Raw genomic sequence first — 25,870 nt, forward strand, 5'->3', positions numbered from 1 at the left:
CAGATTATTTAGTAGAAGCCTTTGATTAAATGTACTCACTACCAAGCACAGTTCAGCCATGAACTTGCATCAGGTTCTGTAGAAAGGATCCAGGAGGACATGCTATCTGGCATTTTTAATGAGAGGAGGGTATTGTACTCCCAGGTGAGATTGCCTTCTGCTGCAAACCAAGGAAGTCCCTTGCAATCCAGCTGCTCAGAGACCATGTGGGTTCGCCTGATTTGGGCATTTTCTTAAGGCTCTATATTATGTGATACCTGTTTCCACTGGTTTTAAATAGTAGTTGCAGTAAAGATTTTTTTTAATAGCCCCAAATACAATAGTGAGTCTATTCTGCCTTAGATCCTTAAGGCTAAAGTGAGAGGACCCTAGGGGTTACAACACCTCCTCCCCAGCAATGCTCCAGCTCAGAAGGGGGAGTAGGAGCTTCGTAAAACTTGTCTTTGAAGGGGAGTCTGGGGAACACGATTGATGATCATGAATACAGACTCCCATAATTCACTTTGGTAATAGTCTTTAAGACTCAACTCATTTAGACGCCTCCCCCGAACTGCTGTTAAAAAGACAGAGGAAGATGAAAAATAACTATGTGGCAAAACAGAATCTGTTGAATTTAAGCTAGTTGTATCCACGGTTCCCCTGATGCAAAAGAAATGATCATTTCCAAGGAAAACACCAGATTAAAGCTTGCCTGTAATGTAACAGAAGGACATTTATTTTGCCTGCCTACTAATCTCATTATGAGGCGAATTTATGTTCTGTCAAGTTCTGTGGTCTTTGCCATCCAGGCTCCACTAAATTCAAAGGGACACTTTCAGGAAGCCAGGAAGCAGACCTGGTCGGCATCTCATTCTATGACTCTGGTTGTTTCATTATTTTATTTTTATTCTGATGGGCTCATCATTTCATCTGCATTAGCGGGGCCAGGCAGCAGCCTGGTCTAAAGATAATGACAGCAACATTGCACTTCCCTGAAGGCTACACACAGCATGAAAATGCTGATCTCTTGTTTTATTGATAATGAAAACTTAAAATAGACCAATAATGGCTGCACTGCCTTTCAATTTAAATCTCTTAGAAGGAGCCCTAGGTGTGCAAGAGTCCGGTGCAAACTGGTGTTTGGATAGAAGAAAAATAACCACCAAAGAACCAATGAAAAATAAAGCTAGTGATAGCATAAATAAAGCAACTAAGTGTTGAGATCTAATGAAGATTCCAGAAGGCCAGTTGTTCACCGAGTTCTGTGCTAAGCATAGCTTGGTGCCTACGCAGTGAGCAGGGGATGATCAGATTCAATGGCGGCTCTGTCTTGCAGCACATAAGATTATGTTTCCCACTCATGGAATGCAGGAATAAATGACCATTTTTTTCAATAATTTTGGTAAGATGCTTTGGACTGCCCAGGTGCACAGTGTTGCTCTATGTTGTTGTAACAGAGGAACAAACAATGGAAAGGGTACAGTAAGCAATTTCATCTTCAGCAGTATGACGACAGTGTGCACCCCAGACTCCTGCAAACTGATGGTTTTGAGCAAACTTATTATTATGAATAGTTTCCTGTTTGTCCAATTACAGGGTTCAAAAGATAATGATATATAATTGAGTGAGCAGTAGGTAGTATATTACATTCTAGTGCTAAATACCATTTTGAATCAGGATTCAATTACTCAAGTTAAAAAAAAATGTTTATATCTTCTCTGTTGTTTTTAAATGTTTACTGATAATTTACATTAAGATAGTATCAGGCCACTAAACCCCAGCTGTCTAATTTGACTAGTCTTTCCTTCCTAGTGAGATAGTGAGATAAAAAGCAATTAAATCACTGTTCTTCACTACATCATCAAATCATGTTATGAATTACCCCGGGTTATTTGCAAGACTTTACGATATCCTATATCTTTTCAAAATGTCTGCATCTGGCTGGAAAAGATGAGTTTAATGAAGTTAATAGCAATAATTATTATATGACCTGGTGTTGATGATGTGATGTGGAAACCCAGCACCCAGAAAATAAACAAGAAGTTCATTGGGAGAGTTACTTCCAATTTACTTCAACTTCTAATTGGGCTGCAGAGGGTCTTGTTTCTGTGGTTATTAGGACAGAGTGATATATCTAAAATATGGGAAAAAAAGGGTACAAACAGATTTTTACACCATCAAAGTGCTCTTTTTTCCTAAGACAAAAAGCCCTCAATTATCACCTTAATTATGAGAGTACGGTGGGTCTTGCTCATCCTCCTGATTAAGGCAATTCTTGATACACAGGGTATTTGTTGAATGAATAAAAAGTTCAATAAAAGCACCTGACCTTTTCTAAAATTGGGTCAAATATTCCAACTAGTGATTTGAGGTTTTTGTGTGATAAATACTTACCAAAGTTGAGGAAGCCCAGGCACACAGAGCAGGTGGAGGGCACCTAACCATTACTAGGACCCTCTGGAGCCCAGGATGTTTCTTCTTCCACCTTCCATCCTGGACCCAGGTGGCACCAGAGAGGAAAGCAACACTTTGCCATCTGTCTTAGGACAACTGGCTGGAAAAGCTCCACAGCCTTGCTACTGGGCCACGAGAGGAAAACCCCTGAGCAATTACCCGCCTTCATCAGACTATTAGATCTAAAAACAAGCTGGAAGAGCAGCCACAATATGCCACAAGCCAATGCTCTTTTGTGGCTCATGAAAATTATACACTGTACTCAAGTTTCAATTTTTCAGGAATCAATAACCTCATTATTATTTCACCCTTCTTCCTTCTTCTGCCTCTTTTGAACCTTACACTGTAGCAAGAGAAAAAAAAGAGATGATTTTAGTGAAAATAAAATCATCTGGGATTGAACCCAGGAGTGATTTTCCACTGAGCTATATCCACAACCCTTTTTATGTTTGATTTTGAGACAGTCTTGCGATTGCTAAGGATAGTCTCAAACCTGCGATCTTCCTGTCTTGGTCCCCCAATTCACTGGGATTATAGGTGTGTGCCACAGTGCCTGGCAAGAAATTGCTCTTAATTCAAATGTAATGGAAAAGATTTTGATTTCTCCTGAATTGATGGTATCTGGGAGGAAAGACTGAGAAGTGCCAGCTGCCTACACTTTCCTCATTAGTGAAAACCTCCCTCAGAAAGGGAGGATTTGGAAATGAAACTCCTATCCTCAGATTATCATTCAGAGTTGTTGGGAGTGTTTTCCAGGCTAATTAGTAAATCCCACCCATGAAAAAACATCAGTACTCACCACTTCAATCACACGTAGTACTTTTCTCCTAAAGAACCCACATCCTCTTAATCCAGAAAATACACACTCAGTAAGAGGAAGGGACAGACTAAAGGAAGGCCTTCATGAGATACCCTCTTAGGCCAACCCATATAGAAATATGATATTTTATCAATACACGATCTGAGTGTTTCAGGATTCAGCCAATGCCTGCAATATCCAGTGTATCATTGCAGCAAGATGCTACCAACTGCATAGTCATTCATTCATTCATTCATCCAACATCTCATGAGTACCTCCCATGAATCAGGCTGGCACTGGTGATTATAGTGGACAACAAGACACAGTCCCTGCCTCAAGGATCCTCATAGAGCATTTACAGATTTGGAAATCAATAACTTGCCTGGAAAAAAAAACAGAATATGGGCATTTTAGAGACAGTGTTCTGCTACTAAACCCCGTGGTAGAAATTTTCTGAGGACACAGAGTATTCATGTGTGTCAGTGTTGTTACTCCTTTTGATTCTGGAGCAGCAGATTAATTGGCAACCATAAAACTGCTTTTGAGGCTAATAGTATCATCATGTTGAACTAAGTACTTCACTTCATACGAGTGAAGACGGAGGGCCAGAGATGATATGCAACAATGACTGTGATAATAATAGCATAGTAGGGGATTTTGCAGAGAGTTTATTAGGTGGGGATTAAGAGTATCACACTCATTTTATCATTTAATCTCCATCTTATGGCTATAGAACCTAAAATAGCAAAGAAAGTTGCTTGTGAGAACCAAGATTTGGATCCAGACAATTTGACTCTATAGCTGAGATAAACTGTAGCTGGACCCTGTCTGTTATAGGGAAAGCATAGGCCAAATCCCAAACACTAACACACAGAACAACAGCCTTTACAATAATAATTTGTAGTTATGGCTTACAAGTTTAATTTTATATAAGCTTAATTTACATTTTAGTTCTACAACTTGATTTTGACTATTAAAAATCTGGGCCTGATCACTGCCAGCTTTGACATTCAGTGACTGATCCTGAGAAGGGGTATTATTATGAATTCTAATGATTTTTTTATTATATTTTTTATTATATTTTGTGGTAAAATATTCATAGCACAAACTTTGCCATTTTAATCATTTTTAAGCGTACAGCTCTGTGGTGTTAAGTACATTAGCATTGCTAAGCTGATGCTCTGAGTTTGAGGTTCACCTATGGACACCCCAGTAGCTCCCGTGGATTACACTCCACTACTGTGCATGCTCTGATCAGCATAGGTACCACAACAGGTTCTTCCTGAGATTGAGGGTATTGGGTCACTTTCAACTGTGTAGATCTGTAAATGTTACAGTTGTGCATACCCTTGCACTCATATTCTCTTGTCAAAGATCCACATTTATAAGTGATGTTCCTGGGTTGCAGGGGAATGGCATCTTCCATTTTACTGGGTTTGTTTGAGTTGCCTTCCAAAAGGATTATATCAGTTACTCTCCCACCAGTAGAAATGTGGCCAAAACAAAACAAACTTCAGTGATTTTTTCTGGTTACAAAATTAACACACGTTATTTGTTAAAAAAAAAAATGCAGTGGGAATAGAATACTAAAAAGCATAAGGAAGAAAATACAGATCAGTCATAAACTAACCACCTCAGACACAGCTAACCATTGTTGACATTTTTAGACTAATTCTTCCCTGTCTTTTTCTTTGCATGTATTTACATATTTTAACATAATTGGCATCATGCTGTACATAGTAAGTATGTTCAAATTTTTAATGAATTTATATAGTTATAGACTTAGAATGGCATAAAAATTAAATTGTACTCATTAATACATCAATTATTTTTATTAACAAGAATAAGTTAATATTAGATGAAGTCAAGGTCATCCTACAAAATGACAAACGTATTTGCCATGCTTAGAGGGTGTCTGCTTTCAAGTAAATGGGAACTTGTCCTTTTCGAATCACCAGGCCCCAAACCTGTGCATGTACTTCACTTTTACCTCCTGAGTGGTTGCTCTTTAACATACTCACAGGATACATGGTGGTAACTTTTTTACATATCCATGTTCTACTTCAATAGAAACAACACATGATTTCTGAGTATCATTTTCTTATCCTGGAAAGTGCCCCGTGTTGGTGAGGGCTCTAACATCTGTGAATAGTCTCTAAACTGAAAGTGCTCAAAACTGTAATCACTCTTCTCCTTGATTTCTCTGGGTTCCACAGGAAGAAAGGATTCCTGGTTCAGTCACTAACCTACCCCTTCAGCCTTTCACAGGTTGCATTTGGCCACTCCACATATGTGTCAGTGTCTGTGAGACTCAAATTACAGCTATCTTTACAGGCAACGCACCCTAGCTTGGACCACAACGCAAGAGTCTAGCTGGAACTAAGTATTATCCACATGGTACAGCCTTTAAAACAGCCACATATGGCAATAACACCCAGAGGACAAATTAAATTGACAACTTCCTTAACATAAAGTTTGGGAGTATTATATATTTTAATTCCATGCTCAACTATCTGAGAGCCCCAAATATGCTACAAATGGAGCTAATATTAATTATAGCATAATTTAATATTTTATTGCCCCTGAAATACTGAATCTTCAGAAAGAAAACAAAAAAAAATTTTGAAAGCCATTTGTTGAATTTGAATAGTTTGTGAACACTTTATTCATTAATTCAGTGGCTGATCTACTCATTCTGTAGAGTTGTTGAATTTTACACACAAAAATATAGGATACCCATCTAAGCTTCAATTTTAAATGAACAACAAATACTTTTTAGTCTATGTGTGCCCCTTGGTATATTGGGGACACACTTATACCAGAAAAACTTCCATTGTTTCTCTGAAAATCAAACTTAACCAGGCATGCTGTGTTTTATCTGTAGTGTATCATAAACAGTCAGATAGTAATTTAAGCTCTGAGGGCCATATGGTGTCTGTCGTGACTACTCAACTCTACCATTGTTGCATGAAGAGTCAGGGACCATAAACAAATGCATGAGTGTAGTTACAAAAAACAGGTGGAGGAAAAATACCGTCCACAGGCCATAGTTGCTGATCCCTGCTTTCATCCATTCAGTCCATGCACTTTCATTTTTTGTGCTTTCCATGTGCAAAGCACTGAGCTTGGCATTGGGAGAATAAAAATTAAATCCTATTTTGTCTTCATGGGCTTAGTCTATTGCATAGAAATAGGTAATAAATAATTAGTGAACAAATAACCAAATAACCTTAATAGTCTTGTCAGAGAAATGGAAAGTAGTGTGAATTAATTGAGAATACCAATGGGGCAAGAGTGAGCCTCCCTTGGATGAGATTTTTTGGAAAGACTCCTTTCAAGAAGTAATAATAAGGCAGCAACCTAAAGGTTGAGGTGTTTTCAAGAGATGAAGTCATGAGCAAAGGCCCTGAGCCAGCAAAGGATTCTGTGTTCAGTGTGTTTGAGAAACTGGGAAAAATGCCAATCAGCTTGAAATGAGCAAAGATAGAAGGAGATGAAATGGGAGAGGGGGGCTGGAAGCAGACCCCTCAATCTTGAAGACCAAGGAAAGAAAGTTTGTTGCAAATCCCTGGGCCACAGACATTTAAAAATACCACTTTAGTTGCTGAGTGTCGATGTCATAGATGTGTGACAGGCTGAAAACTCTATATGAATTATGGATACTAAGGTTTAAAAGAATAATGCTTAATTTCTAAATTTCCATAATTCTTCTTGGACAGACCCTTGTACACCTACAATTCTCCAACTTTGGTGCCTATTAGAATCATCTAGCAAGCTTTTTAAAACCCAATGCCCAGGCAATTCCCAGATCCATAAATCATCATCTCCTGGGCTGAGAACCAGGCACCAAGATTTTTTTTTGAAGCTCTTCTGACATATCAAATCACCCATCCCAGGAGCTTATAAACATGTAGATTCTTATTCAGGAGGTCTGGATCGGGGCTTGAGATGCTGCATTTCTAAGCAAGCTTCAGGAAGATGCTGATGCTGCCAATCCACCTGCCACACTTGGAATATCGAGGGCTGATAGCTCCTCAGCAGTCCTCGCACACACACCTGCTTTCTGTTTTCTTATCCCCTTCATTGCCTTCTACTATCATCCTTCAAAATTTTTATTATCTGCTCTTGGTTTGCAAAGCACATAGGCTGCTACCAAACCCCACATTGCTTCCATTTTAAAGGGGCTTTCTACAGATGAGAAACTTGCCTTCCCCAGCAAAGATCCACAATCTCTCTGCAAAGGCAGGGTAATCTTATTAAGAGAAGCTCTGAAGTATCCTCAGTAACAAATACTCAACCCATCCTCTTTGTTCTCTGAGTCTCTATTCTCCAATGCCTCTCTGTGCATTTGTTGTCTCGGAGCAGTCATGCATTGTGGGTCCATTCGTCTTCCCTTTTCACTCTGTTACTGCCACTGAGCACTCATTCAGCTGTACACTAGGCTTCTTGGCTGACAAGATAATTACATTCTGTGCAGACTAGGAGAAAGACAGGTAGTGCTCATAGTTCCAAAGACGTTCCAAAGACCTAGTCGTTGCTGGTGCAGACTTCAAGATCAAGCACCTGATCTAATTAGCACACTCCCAGGCTACCTGCCCTACTACAGAATGCTGACAATTGAAAGCCCGAAGGCAAAGCAGATATCATGCAACCAGAGACAGACATTCCCACTACCCTTGTGCCAGAAACAACTACAGGTTCTTTTTGGAATCTTGGGTGTCCTAGTAACGCAGACAAGCCTGGGGGTAAACTTTTGCATAATACCAGGAGCCCTGCATTTACCACCGATAATGAACATGATGAGAACCAGAGAAATAAACCTCACAAAAATGAAATACCTCATGGGAAGAAAGCCTTCTGATTGCCTTCAGAAGAATTTATTTTAGCAAACCCTGCCCGCTCCAGTTATGGAAGAACTCTTCTCCCCAAAAGTGAGTTTCACCAGCAAAAGCTGTCTTCCCCTGACCAGATAAATAGCACAGCAGAGTCCCCTGGAACTTTTTCTTTTCTTTTCTTTCTTTCTTTCTTTTTTTTCTTTTCTTTGTTTTTTTCTGTCTCTGTGCATTTGCTACTTCCTGCATCTCTTTCAAGGTGTAGGCTTTGAATTTGAAAGTTATTATAATCACAACCGTTTTTCTTCCTTTCTTTTTGCTTTGGGTAGAAGTGTCCTATAATCCCAGAGAGTCCCTAAATGTAAATATAATGCATCGTTATCTTAACTTTTTAATGAAACTCTCATCTTCACTTGCTGCTGGAATTTTCGCCAGTTCCTCCTACAGGAACCTGGTAGAACACAGAGAGTATTAATCTTGAAGTCAAGATCTGTCTCTACCACTTTATGACGTCTGTGTCTGGGCAAGATACTCACCTGTCCAGTTTAAACTAGGGGTATAAAGTTAAAGAAATCAGAAGATTAAAGAAACCAACCTATTTCTGTGTTATAAATTGAAGCCTGTTCCCCAACGAGTTATGTTAAAATCTAACATCCAGTACCCCAGATAAGACCTTATTTGGAAATAGCGTCATTGCAGATATAATTTGTTAACATGAGGTCACACTGGATAGGATAGACCCTTGGTTTAATATAACAAGTTTGGAATACCATGTGACAATTTGTTAGGGATTGGAGGGATACATCTACAATCCAGGAAACTTCGAGGAGAGGACTTCTGCCACCATAGGTAGCTAGAAAGACGCAAGGACATCTTTTCCCCAACAGGTTTCAGAGGGAGCCTGGCCCTGCCCACACCTTGATCTCAGTCTTCTAGATCCCAGAACTGTGAAACAATAAACTTCATAAGCCACCCAGAATGTAATCACTAACAGGAGTGATCTGGTTCAGATATCTGTTATTGGCAGAAGTGAGTTCAGATCTATTTTCTGGGGGATAATATCAGGCAAGTTAACTAAATTCTCTGGACCTCTGTATTTTGGCATTAAAACAAGGATAGTGTGATGCTTAAATAATAGTGTGTCTGGGAAGAATGAGAGGATGACACTGCCAGGCAAGGATTTGAGCCCTAGTTACTCTTTTCCCAGTAATGTGGGAGACTCTGGACATCTTTAACCCCGTCTACAGTGTGGGCTCCCCACACCAGCACTGCAGGCAGAACCTGAGCAGCGTGGTCCCTTCCCTTTTCATTCCTGCAACTTCCCCAAGGCCACCAGAGTCTCTGGGAGCTGGGAGTTGTGGTTTCTGAAGTTGCAATAGGTACCTGGGGATGTCAGGACTACTCGGCCCTATTGCAAGAGCCCCTAAATTGGTAATTTCATCTCAGAGGCACTTAGCTGCTCCTAAGGAAAGGGAGAGACAGAAGAGGCCGATGAGATGCCTTTGAAAGCTGAACTCTGCCTGGTGATACCTCTCTTGGTTCTATCCTCAGGTAGAAGGAATCAGATAGTCATTGATTACTCCTTGCAACCAAGTCCTTGACAGATCTGAGCCCCTTTCAGAATTACTGCCCTTTCTTAAGTAACATCCTGATCACCTAGCCCGAACCTTCTTGAAAATATCAACAAAAAATGCTTCTCTATGCACTTTTGCTCCAGAATAGTCACACATTCTGTGGGTCCATTTCTGTTGGATGCACTGCCCTCAGAGTGGAATTATTATGTCATAGGTTATGCTAACATTGGGCTCCAGTAGATACTACCAGCTATGCTTCCCCTACAAGTGGATGCAATCAGTTTCCATTTTTAAAAATTTTAACCATTCTAGGCTGGACATGGTGGCCCACACTTGTAATCCCAGTGGCTTGGGAGGATGAGGCAGGAGGGTGGCAAGTTCAAGGCCAGCATCAGCAACTTAGCAAGGTCCTAACCAACTTAGAAAGATCCTTTCTCTAAATAAAATGTAAAAAGGGCTGGGGACACAGCTCTTTGGTTAAGCAACCCTGGGTTCAATCTCTGGTATCAATAAAATAAAATAAAATAACCATTCTAGGACTGGGTTTGTGGCTCAGTGGTAGAGTGTTCACCTAGTGCATGCAAGGCCCTGGGTTCAATCCTCAGTCCCACATAAAAACAAATAAATAAAACAAAGGTATTGTGTCCAACTACAACTAAAAAAATTAATATTTATTAATTTTTTTTAATTTATATATGACAGCAGACTGCGTTACAATTCTTATTACATATAGAGAGCACAATTTTTCATGTCTCTGGTTGTATACACAATATATTCACACCAATTCGTGTCTTCATACCTGTAATTTGGATAATAATGAATCATCACATTCCACCATCATTAATAACCCCTCCTCCATCCCTTCTCTTCCAATACCTCTGTCCTATCTAGAGTTCAAATATTCCTCCCATGCTCCCCCTCCCTTTCCCACTGTGAATCAGCCTCCTTATAGCAAAGAAAACATCTTATATTAAAGAAACCATTCTAGTGGTTAAAATATTGTCATGATGCAAATGTTTTAATTTATGTTTATCTAATGATTAATGATGCTGAACACTTTCATATATTTATTTGCCACTTGCAGGTTTATTTTTATCAAGATGTCTTTTTCTTGTTGATATGTAGTTCTTTAGATAGTCTGGCATTGAGTCCTTTGTCATTCGCATGTGCTACAGACATTTCTCCTACTCAATCGCTTCTTCTCGCTTTCTTGAAAGCATCTTTGTGAGAACAGAAATTCTTAATTTTAGAAAACAAATTTTAATTTTTTTTTTAGAGTTGTTTTAGGTTCACAGCAAAATTGAGTGGAAGGTACAAAGCTTTCCGATGTATCCCCTGTCTGGCACATGCATGGCCTTCCCTGTTGTCATCCCCCATCAGAGCAGTACATCCATTAAAAACAATGAACATATGTGGATACATCATTATCATCCCAAGTCCATAATTTACATTAGGAGTCACTCTTAATATAGCACAATCTGTGAGTTTTGACAAGTGCAGAATGGAATGTATTCATGATTCTGGTATATATTAGCTTCATCACCCTAAAAATCCTCTGTGCTCTGCCTATTCATCCCTCTCTCCCTCCTATGCTCTGACTGCCACTGATCTTTTTCCTGAATCTGTACCTTTCCTTTTTCACAATGTCATGTAGTTGAAATAATCCATTATGTAGCCTTTTCAGATTGGATTCTTTCATCTAGTAAAATACATTTAAGGTTCCCTCATGTCTTTTCAGGGCTTGATAGCTCATTTCTTTTTAGTGCTGAATAACAAACAGTCTATTGTCTAAATGTACCAAAATTTATTTCTCCATTCACCTATGAAGAATATCTTGGTTATTACCAGGTTTGAGTAATTATAAATAAATATCTGTGTGATGATGTAACTTTTCAACTCCTTTAGGTAAACAACAAGGACTGAATGCTGGATCTTATATATTATTTGTTTAGTTTTGTAAGAAACTGCCAATGCATCTTCCACCATTTTGCATTGCTGCCAGCAATGAATGAGAATTCCTGTTGTTCCAGATCCTAGCTAACATTTGGTATTGTCAGTGTTCTGTTTTGGTCATTCTCAGAATCTCATTGTTATTTAATTTGTATTTCCTTCATGATTTGTCATGCAGTGCATCTTTTCATGTGCTTATATGTCATCTGTATATCTTCTTTGGTGAAGTGTCTGTAAGGTCTTTGCCCCATTTTGCATTTTAAGAGGGGTTTTGTGTGTATTTTAGAGAACACATCTTTATCAGATATATTTTACAAATGTCTTCTCCTAGTGTGTGTCTTGTCTTTTAAGCCTAGCTCATTGACTCTTTCATGGATCGAACCTTTGGTATTGTATCCAAAAAGTCATCACCAAACTCAAGATCATTGAGATTTTCTCCTACATTATCTTCTATATGTCTGATGGTTTTGCATTTATTAATTAAATCAGTGATTTGTTTTGAGGTGCATTTGAGAAAGGTGCCTAGTCTATGTCTAGGTTTTTGCTTTTGCAAGTGGGTGTCCCATTGTCCCAGAAACATTTGTTGAACAGATTGTTTTTGTTGTGTGGCCTTTATTCTTCATTTGAGATCAGCTGACTGTATTTATGAGGGTCTATTTCTGGTCTCTTTCTTCTGTTCCATTGATCTATCTGCCTATTCTTTTGTCAATATCATACTGACTTGATTAATGTAGCTTTATGATAAGTTTTAAAGTCAGGTATCAGTCCTCCAACTTCGTTCTTCTCTTTCAACATTGAGCTGGCTACTCTGGGCCTTTTGCCTCTCTGTATAAACTTTACAATCTGTTTGTTCATATCCACAGAATAACTTGCTGGCATTTTGATTGGGATGGCATTGGATATATAGATGGAATTTTTACTCTTAAGAATTATTTATTAATCTTTTCCTTTATAGGTAATGCTTTTTGTATCTTACTTAATACACTTTTTAACATTAAGGCCATGAAGATACCTCTCTTGGCTTCAGTGGTTCTGACTTTTATTTCTCCTTTTAGCCAGAAGAGTAATAACTGGGAGATAGTACAAGAGAGGACTCCAGGGGGCAGTTTATGTCCCATTTCAGGAACTTGGTCATTATACTTGCTTATTTACATGTCCAATATATATATATATTGCACTGCCATTAAAGCTAGAAAGAGAAAAGGAACAAATAGGAGCCAATGACCTAAGAGATTCAAGGGGGGAAAATTCTTTGAAAGATTAGATGAAATATTTGTGAGCAGATTATATAGCATCATAAATTCTCTCAATTCTCAGTTTATAATAAGCCACATTTTACTACTGGTAATTTATTAAAACTTGTTTACTCAAAATAAACAGCACTGAGCTTGAAGCAGTGCTGAGTATAAGATAAAGTGTGATAGTAGTGGCATTCCTCTGTCCTTAGCCAAGAGAAGTGCACACCTGACAGCTGGTTCTGGCGGCCCAACATTGAGTGGCACTGAACTTGGAGACAGTCTCTGAGGGGAGCCCAAATGTGCAGATGTGAACTTAAGAGCACTCCTCTGTAGCCTCTGATGCCTACCCACAAAATGACCCTCTGTGCACTCATCTCCATCCTTGACAAGGAGATTTTTCAGGGAGCAAATGTAAACTGTTGGCCAACCTTTTTTGAGATGGGAACAGAGTGAACAATAAAATAGGGGTTAACAATGAAAGTTAAGAAAACTAAGGTAATCAGAAACAGTGAGTGAGAAAAGCAACTCAGGTACTCCTGGGTACCATAGCAGGGAAAAGTGGAAGAAATCAATAATTAAGATCATCTTCAGAAAGATAATAAAGAATTCAAGCCCAAGCCTAGGAGTTTGCATTTCTAATCAGCTCATGTACCCTTGTGTTTACAGCATTCACCATTTCTATATCCAAGCATCATCTTTCAGAATCACAATGCTGTAATTCATCCTACTCAGGCATGGAAAATCATCCTTTTTCTAACATTAAGCATATTTAATCATGACGATTTATAATAGTCCTTTAGGACTTTAATGAAAGGAAGGCATTTGATACATGATATTCACAGTAATCATAATACTGCAAGATTTAAAGTATAATTTTTCAAAGTGTTAGATCACAAAGCCAAATGGTCCATGTTTTTAGTTAATTATTTTAAGTGCTTTGGGGGGAGATCAGAATCCGGAAATTAATTAATAGTTTTCCTCTGTATAATTGTCAGTGTTGTCACTGGTTCCTGTTACTGGCTGCCAACTCCTTTATACTCTTGCTCTAGTAGCAATCGGCAAAGGCGATTAATGTTAACCACTTGTCCTAATACCCAAATGCCAAATGTCAAACCACACACAGGATCGTAATTATGCTTTAGGAAGTGGATAGGTTCAGCTTTGTTAGCCAAGAGTTAACCTCAGATTTGGAGGTCTCTTGAACTAGTGCTTGCAGAAAATACCCCTGACGTGGCATCCTTGGGGACACCAGGATGGCAGTTGCATACAAAGCTAAGAGCCTTGAAATTCCTTTTCAGAAGAGTCGAAGCCTTTCTTTGACAAGCTCTAAAGGTTCTCTCTGACTACTCTTCTGGTATCAGTCAAATTTACCCACATTCCAGCTCCACTTGAGTGGAATTCAAGTTCCTAAATTTAGGTATTCACTGTTAACCACAGGTCTCATGCTTCATGGCCCTTTGTGACATGTGTTTATTTGAAGAGGTAAGTCCATGAAGCAATGCCTTCCTCATATTTTATAAGTTCTACCTGACTCAGGGAAAAAGAAACGGGCCTTCCGCCAACAGGCAGTGATGTGGGGCAAGGATGAAGGTGAGGTACATTCCCTGGCTTACTGATTACAGCCCCCGCAGTATTAAGATGCCGTGTCAAAGCACAGTAGCATGTGACACATTTGAGAGAGTTCAGGTTTCCAGTAACTTCAAACATGAGTGCTGAAATAAACAGAACATCACAAAACCCATACATCAAAACTGAAGCTCATTGTTTTACACATATGACCTGTAGAAAGACCACCTCTAACAAGTGCCTGGGACCTCCTGCATGCCTTTGTGTTCTGCCATCAGGTCTCAGACATTCCTCTCCTTCATTCCTTTTGTCCTGATTTATTTACTCAGTTTCACTATCATTATGATGATTATTGATTCTAATTTAGTTCTGTGCATTTTCTAAACTACTAAACTCTTCTATGGAATAAGAAAATCAAGATTATGTTGGAGCCATAGGAGATGCCCTCAATCTATCACTCAAAGCTTATTTACTCTTTTCTATGTACAGTTTTGGTTAATCTCAGTCATCTGATTTCACAACACACAGCAACATAGAAGCCTGAGCTGACAGTGCTGTCATCTGTTGATGTAGCACAGCATATTAAGCTACTTAATAGAAGATGTTGAGTGCACCAGTAAATGAGTCAGCATTGATACCTAGAGCCAGAAAAGAAGGTAGAAACAAGTTAAAAACAAATACAAGCTTGGTATGGTGGTGCACGTCTGTAATCCCAGCAGTTTGGGAGGCTGAGGCAGGAGGATTGCAAGTTCAAAGCCAGCTTCAGCAATAGTGAGGTGCTAAGGAACTCAGTGAAGCCCTATCTCTAAATAAAACACACACAAAAAAGAGCTGGGGATGTGGCTCAGTGGTTAAGTGCCCCTTAGTTCACTCCTCAGTACCAAAAGAAAGAAAGAAAAGAAAAATACATGAAACAGGAGCACAGCAGTCAGGGCCCACATGGTGTGACTTCTGCATGGACGCTGAAAGCCTTTGGTGATTATAGAACAATAGTTCATATTGGTAGGTATAACTATATTCCTTCAACATACTGGGGAGTCTTTGCTCATGAAGAGAGGGATGTTATCACACACTATAGAAAACATTTCATTTGAAGGTAACCAAGTTTTAGAACATAAAGCTTAAGAGAGGAATACTATTCAACTCTCTGGAAAATCCACTTCTCCCCAATACCTCATTCCCAGGCAGTGTTCAATACCTAGATAGTTGATGAACTGGTCTGAGTCCTCCTCAGGTGGAAAACCTCAGGAAAAGCAAGGTAAGTACAGAACTCAGACGGTTTAGAGCTAGGTTGACTCACTGAATCATGATGGGCAGGGAGCAATTCCAACCCACCCAGGGCTGTGCCAAATCCCTGAAGGAGCACTCATTACCAATAAGAAAGGGAGAGTTAACAGCAAGCCTCCAAATTCACTCATCCTCCAGCAAGTGATTACTCATTAGGCCCTCTCAACCCAATGACCTACAGAGCAACCTGACCCCCTCACCGCCCTTCTGTGCGCCAAACTTGGGTTCCCTCAAGGTTCCTAAATGAGAAGGAAGTTCCTGGATGTGTGCTCAAAATTTTTTGGACAACAGATGCTATAGGAGTGGAAGTTATTATATAAATGTTATTATTATTATTTGAGACTTGACTCCTGTCGTGATACAAATCACAGCCCTAGACAATGGCAACCACAAACCCTAGGTTTCCCAGTAGCAACTCTGGCCAATCCATTTCCCACGGAGCCCAGTAAGCAGCAGCATGTAGGGGCTCCAGTTTCGGGAGAAACATCCCTTTATTATCAGGAGTCTGTTTTCACCAGCCAGTTAAATAGAGGTGATCACAGTCTGATAGCTGAACACCACACTTATCACTTCTCAATTACGGAGAACAGAGATTGACTGACTTTTGTTGTTGTTGCTGCTGCTATTTACAGAATTATGCAAAACTTATTCCTGGAGCCACAGTGGGACTGCTTCAGAAGGACTCTGGAAACATTCTCCAGCTCATTATCTCAGCTTATGAAGTATGTATGATACTTTGTAAGAAGTTGGCTTCTTGTTTTGTATTTCTTTAGTATTCACAAACTCAGATGTGTTTTAGACAATGAACTGCACTCTCATTTGTTGGTAAGAGTATTGATCCAAAGAAAATCTCTTTGTATGAATGTAGCCAAAATATTAAAATTGGTTTACTTCATTTGAAAAGTGGAGCATCAGGTAGAAAATCACAAACCTGGACAGAAAGTTGAGATAGTTGAGGTTGTTTTCATAATAACCCACAGCAGCACTGTTCCCAGCAAAATTTTTAAGTTGACTAGAAAGACTCCATGAGTCATACAATCAAGCTCTCTTCGGTCTCCAAAAAGAAAAAAAAAATCTACTTGTAAATTGCCATTTATTGAAGAAGTTATGTAGGGAACCAACTCCAGGGGTTTAATGAGACAAGATCATTTATTCAAGCAAGAATACAGACTCTTGGCTACACACCAAAATACCAAAAGCACACCAGCATGCCACATTCAAGGCTCTCAACTTTAGTGAACCAGGGAAATTTCCATTGGTTTAACAAGTATGTAGGTAATTTTTTTTTTTGTGTGTGTGTGCCTTGACGGTGAGTTAGTACTGAGGACAGAATTCCTCCCTTAAAATGGGATATATACCTACAGGGTTATTGTTTTCCTTTTTTGCCCCCATTTTCTAACTCAGTCAACCTTGCCCAGTTGCCAAATCTTCTTTATTTTGGTTCCTAAATATCATTCCCCTTTATTTGCCTTTAATGTAAAAAAAAAAAAAAAAAGCAAAACCCCACACAGAGGTAGATGAAGCTCTAAATTAGGACGGGCATAGAAAAAGTAAATTTTTAGGAAGCAGTAAAGCTCCAGAATTTGCTTTAAGCAGCATTTCCATAATAATGAACGAATAAAATTATCCTATTTTTGGATGTTTTAAAATTGCAAATAAATGACCCTAGCGAGTATACAATACTCAGCATATACTGAACCAGTGTTTCCTAACTAATGACATATCAGGATCATCTGAGAAGATTTTTTAAAAAACAGGCATACTCAGATTCCTTTGTTTCTAACTTTGAAGAAGTTGAGTGGAAGGTGGAAGCTACACATTTTGGAAAAAAAAACCCTCCACAAAGATTTTTCTGAAAAAAAAAAACACCTCCATTTCACCCCACCAATTTTGAAACTCACTTGAAGGGGAAGGAAGCAACAAATTCTTTTTCAAATATTTCATTTCCTCAGAGAATAAAATAAAGATGTGTCCATTTAAATTCTAAGAGGATGGGGTTTTTCTCACTGATGATCCTCAGAAATTTCTGTTTTCTTAGCTCACATCAAAAATTAATCACCACATTAGCTCATGCTTGAAATTCTTCCAGACAGGAAACCACATCAACAAAACACTATAAAAACCTTCCTCCCTCTCATGCAGTAATTAAAGTTTTAATGTGTAGAATCAAATAAAATTACAAAGCAATCCTTCACTGGATTATAGCATTCTCTGTTTTCTTTAACCCAATACTTTCCAAAGTGTTGGCTACTAACATCTCCAAAGAAATCAAGCAAATTAGAAAACAGTGAATAGTCAAAAATATTTCCCCCTCCCACCTGACGAGTCTATCCATGTCCCTGCTTGCTCTGCCAGAGGTTACGTCCCACTTTATGGTCCCAAGTCACCACATAAGTTACAGTGCAGTTGAACTCAAAGCATTAAACATTTGAATTGAATCTGTGTCCTCATTTTACTGTCCCCAAAATACCAGTAAGTATCCATTATTTTTCTACTGAACAATCTTGGTCTAGAGTTATTGGAACTTTATGATTCAGGGTGAATGAAGTATGTGATCAATCATGACAAAAGCAGAAATTATTTTTCTACTATGTTATTTTTAAATGTATTCTAAAAAAGACTTTAAAATATAGAGACCTACAGACTGAATTTCTTTTTCAGTCTATAAAAAAAGGAAAGACTATATTGAGAGTAAACATAAAATCCATCTGTTTGACTTCTTATAGGGCAGAGGCAGATGTGTTTATAGTTTGTGGCTATAAACATTAGCTGAGTATTTTATGGTGCCATATTGATATTTTTTAAAATTTTAAATACTGGGTGTATACTCATCTGCCTATCTCTTACTAATTTCCTCCCTTTCCAAACCACATAATAAAGGCTCCTGAAATACCAGTGATCCAAAAGGCAAGCTCCTCTACTGGAATTTAAACCCTGGGAAGGAATCCACTGGTTTATTTTGGTTGTCCTGACTCCTAGGCGATGTTCATTCAGCAAATGAATGAAATAATAAAAGATACAAATTAACATGTATGCCCTTTCCTTGGGAAATTTACACTAAAATATTCCTGGTCAAATTTGCAATGATTCTCAATCATACCAATACTGAGACTTCCTTCAGTTAGGTCAGATGATGTCACTTACTGATCCTCATTATGGATGTCACCTATAGACACATCCCTCATTTCTCATTTAGCTCCTGGAGATTCACTATGCATCTCCAATGCTACTTTTGTCTTGATGATTTCAAAATAAACAGAATTTGGAGAAGGTAGGGTCATCTGATTCTGAAGTTAGCAAAATTAAGTTTGAAGCTAAATATGCTTATAAAATGCTATCAATGAAATGGGTATATGAACTCAAAACCTTTTAGATGAATTGAAGTTTAAGTTACTTCATAATATTTTTAAATTAATTTTTATTCTGTTTTTTTATCTTTAATAATTTGGTTTTATGCCCCAAAATATGTACATTGATGTTGTAAGTTTATAAGAAATAGGAAAAGTAAAATGATAAGCTTCTAAGAACAGAAATCCAGTCTCATCCTAGACTTGACTCTACATTAAATGTGCAATAGGCACTCAATGAATTCTAATAATGACTTTAAGGCAGTTTACCCTACATTTTGCACCTCTAAATCTTGGATCGATTCGTTAATTCATGGTGCCTTACAACCACTGCATGCCAGGTGGAAGTCATGACATGGTTTTATTGACAGTTGTGATCACTGTCACTTCAACTACTAGAATGCATTTTTGCTATGTAAGTGCTAAGTTTAATTGCCATTTTAAATATCTTTGAAAACTTTGTCCTATGAGTTGATATTAAGATGAAAGTTATTATGTATGCAGAAATGTACCAAAACAGAGCAGCAGGGTGTAAATCTGATATCAGTGAAGCAAATATTTCTCGTTGGAGGAATGGCTGTAATTCTGAATTTCTTACCAAATTGACAAACAGTTACTTTATGGGACCTAAGAAATGAAGGCACTTACAAGTAAAGAAAACTGTTATAATATTTTATTATCAAGATACAAGCAAAAAAAATTGTCTTTTATATGCCAAACTATGTAATGCAGGAGAATTTGCTAAATGATTCAGAATGGATGGAATTATTTTCAGAGCATTGATAGACTAATGACTATCATAGGTTGTGCAGAACCACATGAGTTATTTTTATCATAGTTTATTATGTGATAATAGCATATCTTATGATTAATGGTGTCTTAAATTCAATATTGATTGTCATTTCCTTGCTTGATTAATTATATGGTAAATTTCCTTTAGATCCAAATTAATTTTATTCATTTATAGTTTAATGACTCAGTTTCCTCTTCTGGTTGTACTTTCTGTTGTGACTTATTTAACCCTTTATGTCTTAATTCAAGGAACTGCGGTCTGAGGTGGAACTGGAGGTATTAGGAGACACTAAAGGACTCAACCTGTCCTTCACAACTGTCTGTAACAATGGCACCCTCTTCCCACACCAAAAGAAATGCTTGCACATGAAGGTGGGAGACATAGTAAGTAGATGGACAATGCAGCTGTATGAAAAAAAATATTCAGATGGTCAGAGGTTAGCTTAGCATACTGGAGCTGGGCTCCTTTCAAGAATTTCAAAGATTTCCTAATAGACACTTTTGGCAAAGCTGATTTCCGCATGACCTTGTTTCACCTCCTGCAGGTTGGTGGCCGGAGGAAGTAGATAATTGTTTTTTTCTTTTCCAGGCTTCATTCAACGTGACTGTGAGTATACCCAACTGTGAGAGAAGCAGGCGCATTATCATAAAGCCTGTGGGGCTGTGGGACACCCTGGAAATACTCATCAGTCCGGAGTGCCACTGTGACTGTCAGAAAGAAGTGGAAGTTAACAGCTCCAAATGCCACAATGAAAACGGCTCCTTCCAGTGTGGGGTGTGTGCCTGCATCCCTGGCCACATGGGCCCTCACTGCGAGTGTGGCGAGGACATCCTGAGCACAGATTCCTGCAAGGAGGCCCCCAATCACCCCTCATGCAGTGGAAGGGGCGACTGCTACTGTGGGCAGTGCATCTGCCACCTGTCTCCCTATGGAAACATTTATGGGCCTTACTGCCAGTGTGACAATTTCTCCTGCGTGAGACACAAAGGGCTGCTCTGTGGAGGTAGGCCACATATAAAGGCATCTCACTGCTATTCAAATATCAGGAAGGGGCTTTGCATCTTTTCTACCTTCAAAGATTCCTGGGCATAGTGGGTATTCTATAAATAATTAATGATCAACTTGGTGGGTTAAATTTTAGATTTAGGATTACTGAATCTTCTCTCGCATTTTTCTTCTGGCTTTTTCTAATCTGTAGTTATCACCCAGGGTCCTCAAAATTGCCTGTGATCTGAATTCCATTATCTTCCAGAATTTTCTGGACAAAGCTGATGGGTGTGACCCAACTCTTAAATGCCTATTGCTTTGCGAAAATAAAAATTAGACTGCTAAAGGGGCATGCTTACAAGGACAAGGAGCACAAGGACACTAAATGGACTCTCATAGCCCCCACTCATTCCATAGATTTCTATTAAGTACCTACTATGTGATATGTATTAGGTTAGGCAATAGGCCTAACAAAAATGAGTAAGAACATAAATGAGAAGCCTATGAAAAGGATGAAAATAGAAAATTTCTTAAGAAATGAAGAAAAGTTTAAAATAGAAATAATTACATTTTAATATTATGTATAGATGTAAAGTAACTAGAGTTTAAGAATTCATTGCCTGACTATTATAAAATCATTCTGATATTTATACACATGTATTTAAGAATGGTCTATGCAGACAAGATTACAAATATCTTAATATATTTTAAAATAATATAAATTTCTACTACAAATGGAATCTTAACTGACGGTTGAATGTAAGCTCTAATGTCTGAGTTTTTCACAGTATGTAAGCAAATGCCTCTTCAAAACAGACAGCCATTATCTCTACAGAAAACTAGGCAAGTTGGGTTTTCAAACCACAGCGTTAGGAACATATAAAAGAGACCAATTTTCAGGGAGGAAAAACACCTGAAAGAAAGGAAGCCACAGAGAATTCCAAGCTTTTTGAATATCATTTGATACCCCTAGGAATCCACTTCCTTTCATTTCTCTGCTGCAGCTATGGCTACAAATGGGATCTTCTGAGAAAATCCACTTTCTCTCACCCCTGTCCACAATACAGAATGAAAAACTTAGAAACTTTGTTTCCTACGCTTATTTTTGTCTTTCCTTTTTTGGCACAGGATAAAGGGGCAGGGGTACTGTCAAACCCAGGACTTTGAGAGTTTGAGGCAAGCACTTCACCACTGAGCGACATCCCAGCCCCTTATTTCCAGATTTTATGGGTGTGCTTCCAAGTCCATAAACTGTCTTCACTTTATGCAGACAGGACACAACCTGGAAGCAAAAAGAAGCTACCCAAAGGCTGTCACCACATCCTAGAAAGAATATATCTGACAGAATTCCACACTGCATTTCTAATACAAGTCTTTAAAAATATATATAAACATTTAAAATAGTTACAATTACTTTCCAAAATATGCTAAATGTAATATAATCTAATAGCTATACTAACACCAGCTGTACATCACCCTTAAAGTCCTGGATCTAAGGAATACAAAACAGCATAAATTGCTCATGTGCTCTGCAGCACTGCACTCCCTGACTGCCTTTCATCTTATTTTATATACAGGGGAAAATGGAATAAACGCAAAAACAGTTGACATGCTCTGTTTGTTGTAGTTACGAAGATCTGACAATAGCAACTTTTTTTTTAATCAAATACAGCAGTTGCTAAAGAAATTCTCTTTAAAGAAAAATACAATGATTTCTTCAGCTAAGCTCAGAAAATTTCACCGATGTTCATTTCCTTCATCCTCTGGAGTACATTATGATCCTCAGCCACAACTGTTTCTATGAAGCTATTTTGTTGATTAGTAACATCACAAAAGATGAATAGTAATTTTATCTTTTAAATGTCTAATGAAAGTAAATACAGCCAAGTGCTCTGGTGCACACCTGTAATCCCAGTGGCTCAGGAAGCTGAGGCAGGAGGATAGCAAGCTCAAAGATAGCCTCAGCAAAAGCAAGGCAACTCAACAAAAGCAACTCAGTGAGACCTTGTCCCTAAGTAAAATACAAAATAGGGCTGGGGATGTGACTCAGTGACTGAGTGCCCCTGAGTTCAATCCCTGGTACAATCCCCCCTCAAAAAAAAAGTAAGTACAATTCTTCAAGTTTGCCAAGTAGTTTTGGAGTATCTACTATGTGCCTGGCACTGTGCTTAGAGAAGGGATAAAAATCTCTGCTCTGAGGAGACACTGCTGCTGCTGTTGCTGCTGCTGATATTTTCAAAGCAGACCATATATGCCCCAGCCTCACAACTTGGACTGATCTCACTTATTTTACCACTAATACACTTGGCAATGTGCTCCTTTTCTGAAGGGCTATTATCACAATGTTCCTTTTCATGCAACTTCTTTCGTCCATCTGCAAGCACTCAGGCATACAGGGCTCCATTGATTTTTTTTCTTGCCCAAATTCCATTAGTCTCTTATATTTTGATTTTTAAGAGACTGGAAGCAGTAACAGAAAAATGGCATTAGAGAAAATACTTCCTGCCATTATTCACTTATACTTGTTTGTCAATGACTTTCCAGAAGAATCTAGCTCTCTAAAAAGATCTTGGTGATTTTTCTGAATCTTTAGTTATCATCTTGCCTCTAAATAAAACTTCTATAGGAAGGTGCTGCCACTGTTGTTGCTGCATGAACACGTGCGTTAAATAATTGGTTGCTTGGATATCAATTAGCAACTTCAGTGACCAGGCTGATGGTTCTGGAAGGTCAGCAGAAAGGAAGGTTTCTAAATTTGAAAGGAGTGCTTTGTTTTTGCTGTGATGGTTCTTTTTTCCTGCTCCAGAATGGGTATTCTAAATTTCTGCAAGTAATTCTTACATATATAATACTCTTGGGCATTCTTGAAACATTTGGAAATGCACATTTCATTTTGTAATATGTATAGATTATATTAATTATTCAGATTAAATTGCAATTTCAACATTTCTCCCCATTGTGAATGTAAGTTTCCCCTTTTGCTAAGGAAGAAATCAAAAAGTATTATAATTCTGAAGATCACTTACATATGAAACTTAAATTGGCTCAAAATACTTAATTATTCTTAGCTTTGAGTTAATTGGCTCAATTATGAATTGCATAGGTTATGAGATACAGTTGGAATGTCTTAATGTCATAGATCCAGATAAATTTTAAATCATCTTTTGTTAGAGGAGTGTGCCCTCCTTAGTATATGTAGAGAGAGAGAGAGAGAGAGAGCAAGAACAAGTTAACATACACACACACACACACACATACATATAGAATATGGATGTACCTGTTCCTACAGCAGCAATGGCAGGAAGTATTTTCTCTAATGCCATATATACATATAATATGTATGTATATATATATATATATATATATATATATATATATATATAATATATGCATGTATAAACATATAACACACACACACACACACACCAGGAACCCAATTTCAAAACGTTTGTGGTTATCTTTGTGTGTATGATTTTGACTGAGCAGAGATTAAGCCGAGGACTCACCTACTCTCAATCCCTTAGGCTCAATCATGAGGAGAGAAAAGTAATCAGCTACAACAGCAAAGTTTGCAAGGATCCCTTACTCCACAGTGAACTTGGCAGTGCCTCTTACAAGTAGAAGCATGTTTCGTTTGTGATTTTTATTTTTTGTACAGTTTTCAGTAAAGGTATAAGAGTTTTAATACTGATGAATACTTTTGCTTACAGGTTCTTGCTACTGGATAGTTTTAAGGAATAACGCTGATAACTAGCACTTATGTAGTGCTTAGTGCTGGGCCAGGCACTGTTATAAACACTGTTAGACACCATCTTAGGTAATACTAAGTTTTGCTGGAAGATCAAAACTTGTGGGGCAAAATGCCTGAGTGCACAGTTTTAAGAAAGTATCAGTTAGGAGACTTTGTAAATAAATGTTATTTGTTTGGAACATCAAATGCCTATTTTAGTATACTGGGCATGGCAGGCACCCCAAAATGTAAGGAGTGGACACACACCATTATCTTAAACACATTTATCATCTCAGAGTATTTCATATACTTTTATGTGGCCAGATCTATAAGGGACTTGCAAGATTAGATGAGACGTTTGTCCACAGCTGGTTTCCGCGTGCCTCCTCCTTGGAATTGTGTCTGCCCCAGGCTTCTGCAGCCACCTTGCTCCTGCTCCCTCAGTCTCTCCTCTGATGGCCTTTTAAATGCCAATGCTCTCCAGAGCTTTTCTCACTCTCCCTGCTCTCCCTAGATGACCTGGTTCACAGTGGCCTCTACCACTGCCTTTCCCTCATGGATGCCCAACCCCAAACTTCAGGCTCATATTCAGCCACCTTTAAGGATGTCCTACAGGCCCCTCAAACTCAACAGACCCAGAGCTCTTTTTCCTCTTCCGCTTTAGATCCAATTATTCATTCCATAATGAAGCACTACCATGTGCCAGGTGTTGGGACACAGCAGTGACCATGAGTTGGCTTTCCTTCCAGGTCAGTGGAGAGCCACATCACTCACTAGCTCCCAGCCTGATCACCTGGGGAGGGTGCCATTCCTCTTTGGTTCTCCTTACACGGCTCCTGGTAACTTTGCACCTTACCCTGAGCACAGCAGCCCTCACTCTTCCCACTGACACTATCATTGTTGTTCAGCCCACTGTTCATGGAAATCCTCTCAAATGGTTTTTCTGTCCTGGTTTGACTCTCTACTGATGACAGGATATATCTAGACACACGTGGATCTGTTCAGGGCTCTACCCTTCTTAAAATTTTATAACCTCCAGGATCAAAGCTCTTACTGTAGTGCTCAGCCATCTCACACTCTGACTTCTGGTATTTTGTTGACCTTTCCATCCTTCCCTCTATCACATCCTACAAGCAGCGTTGGCTCCTGACATATGAGACTGCTACAGTTGTTAAGCAAGCCACATGATTCTACACTTTCAGGATTTGTCTTTTTCTTTGCCTGAAATGTAGGTAAAACTCTTCTTTCATCTTCTACCTTCCTTCAGTCCAGGTATCACTTCCTTTGGAAACTTTCCTAAATTTCCAGTTTAATTGGGAAATTTTTGCCCTGTA

At 38.6% G+C, this 25,870-nt stretch overlaps 1 protein-coding gene across 1 annotated transcript in view; it reads left to right on the top strand.

Annotated features, from left to right (window-relative positions):
• Nucleotides 1–25,870, top strand: part of LOC143389816 (integrin beta-6-like) — a 56,779-nt gene that overhangs the window by 18,124 nt on the left and 12,785 nt on the right. The window contains exons 8-10 of the mRNA XM_076842603.1: nucleotides 16,312–16,401; nucleotides 20,068–20,202; nucleotides 20,408–20,822. Coding sequence (XP_076698718.1) covers nucleotides 16,312–16,401; nucleotides 20,068–20,202; nucleotides 20,408–20,822 — 640 coding nt within the window. The remainder of the gene's footprint in view (nucleotides 1–16,311; nucleotides 16,402–20,067; nucleotides 20,203–20,407; nucleotides 20,823–25,870) is intronic.

This window comes from Callospermophilus lateralis, unplaced genomic scaffold, assembly GCF_048772815.1.
Source record: "Callospermophilus lateralis isolate mCalLat2 unplaced genomic scaffold, mCalLat2.hap1 Scaffold_805, whole genome shotgun sequence".
Lineage (NCBI taxonomy): Eukaryota > Metazoa > Chordata > Mammalia > Rodentia > Sciuridae > Callospermophilus > Callospermophilus lateralis.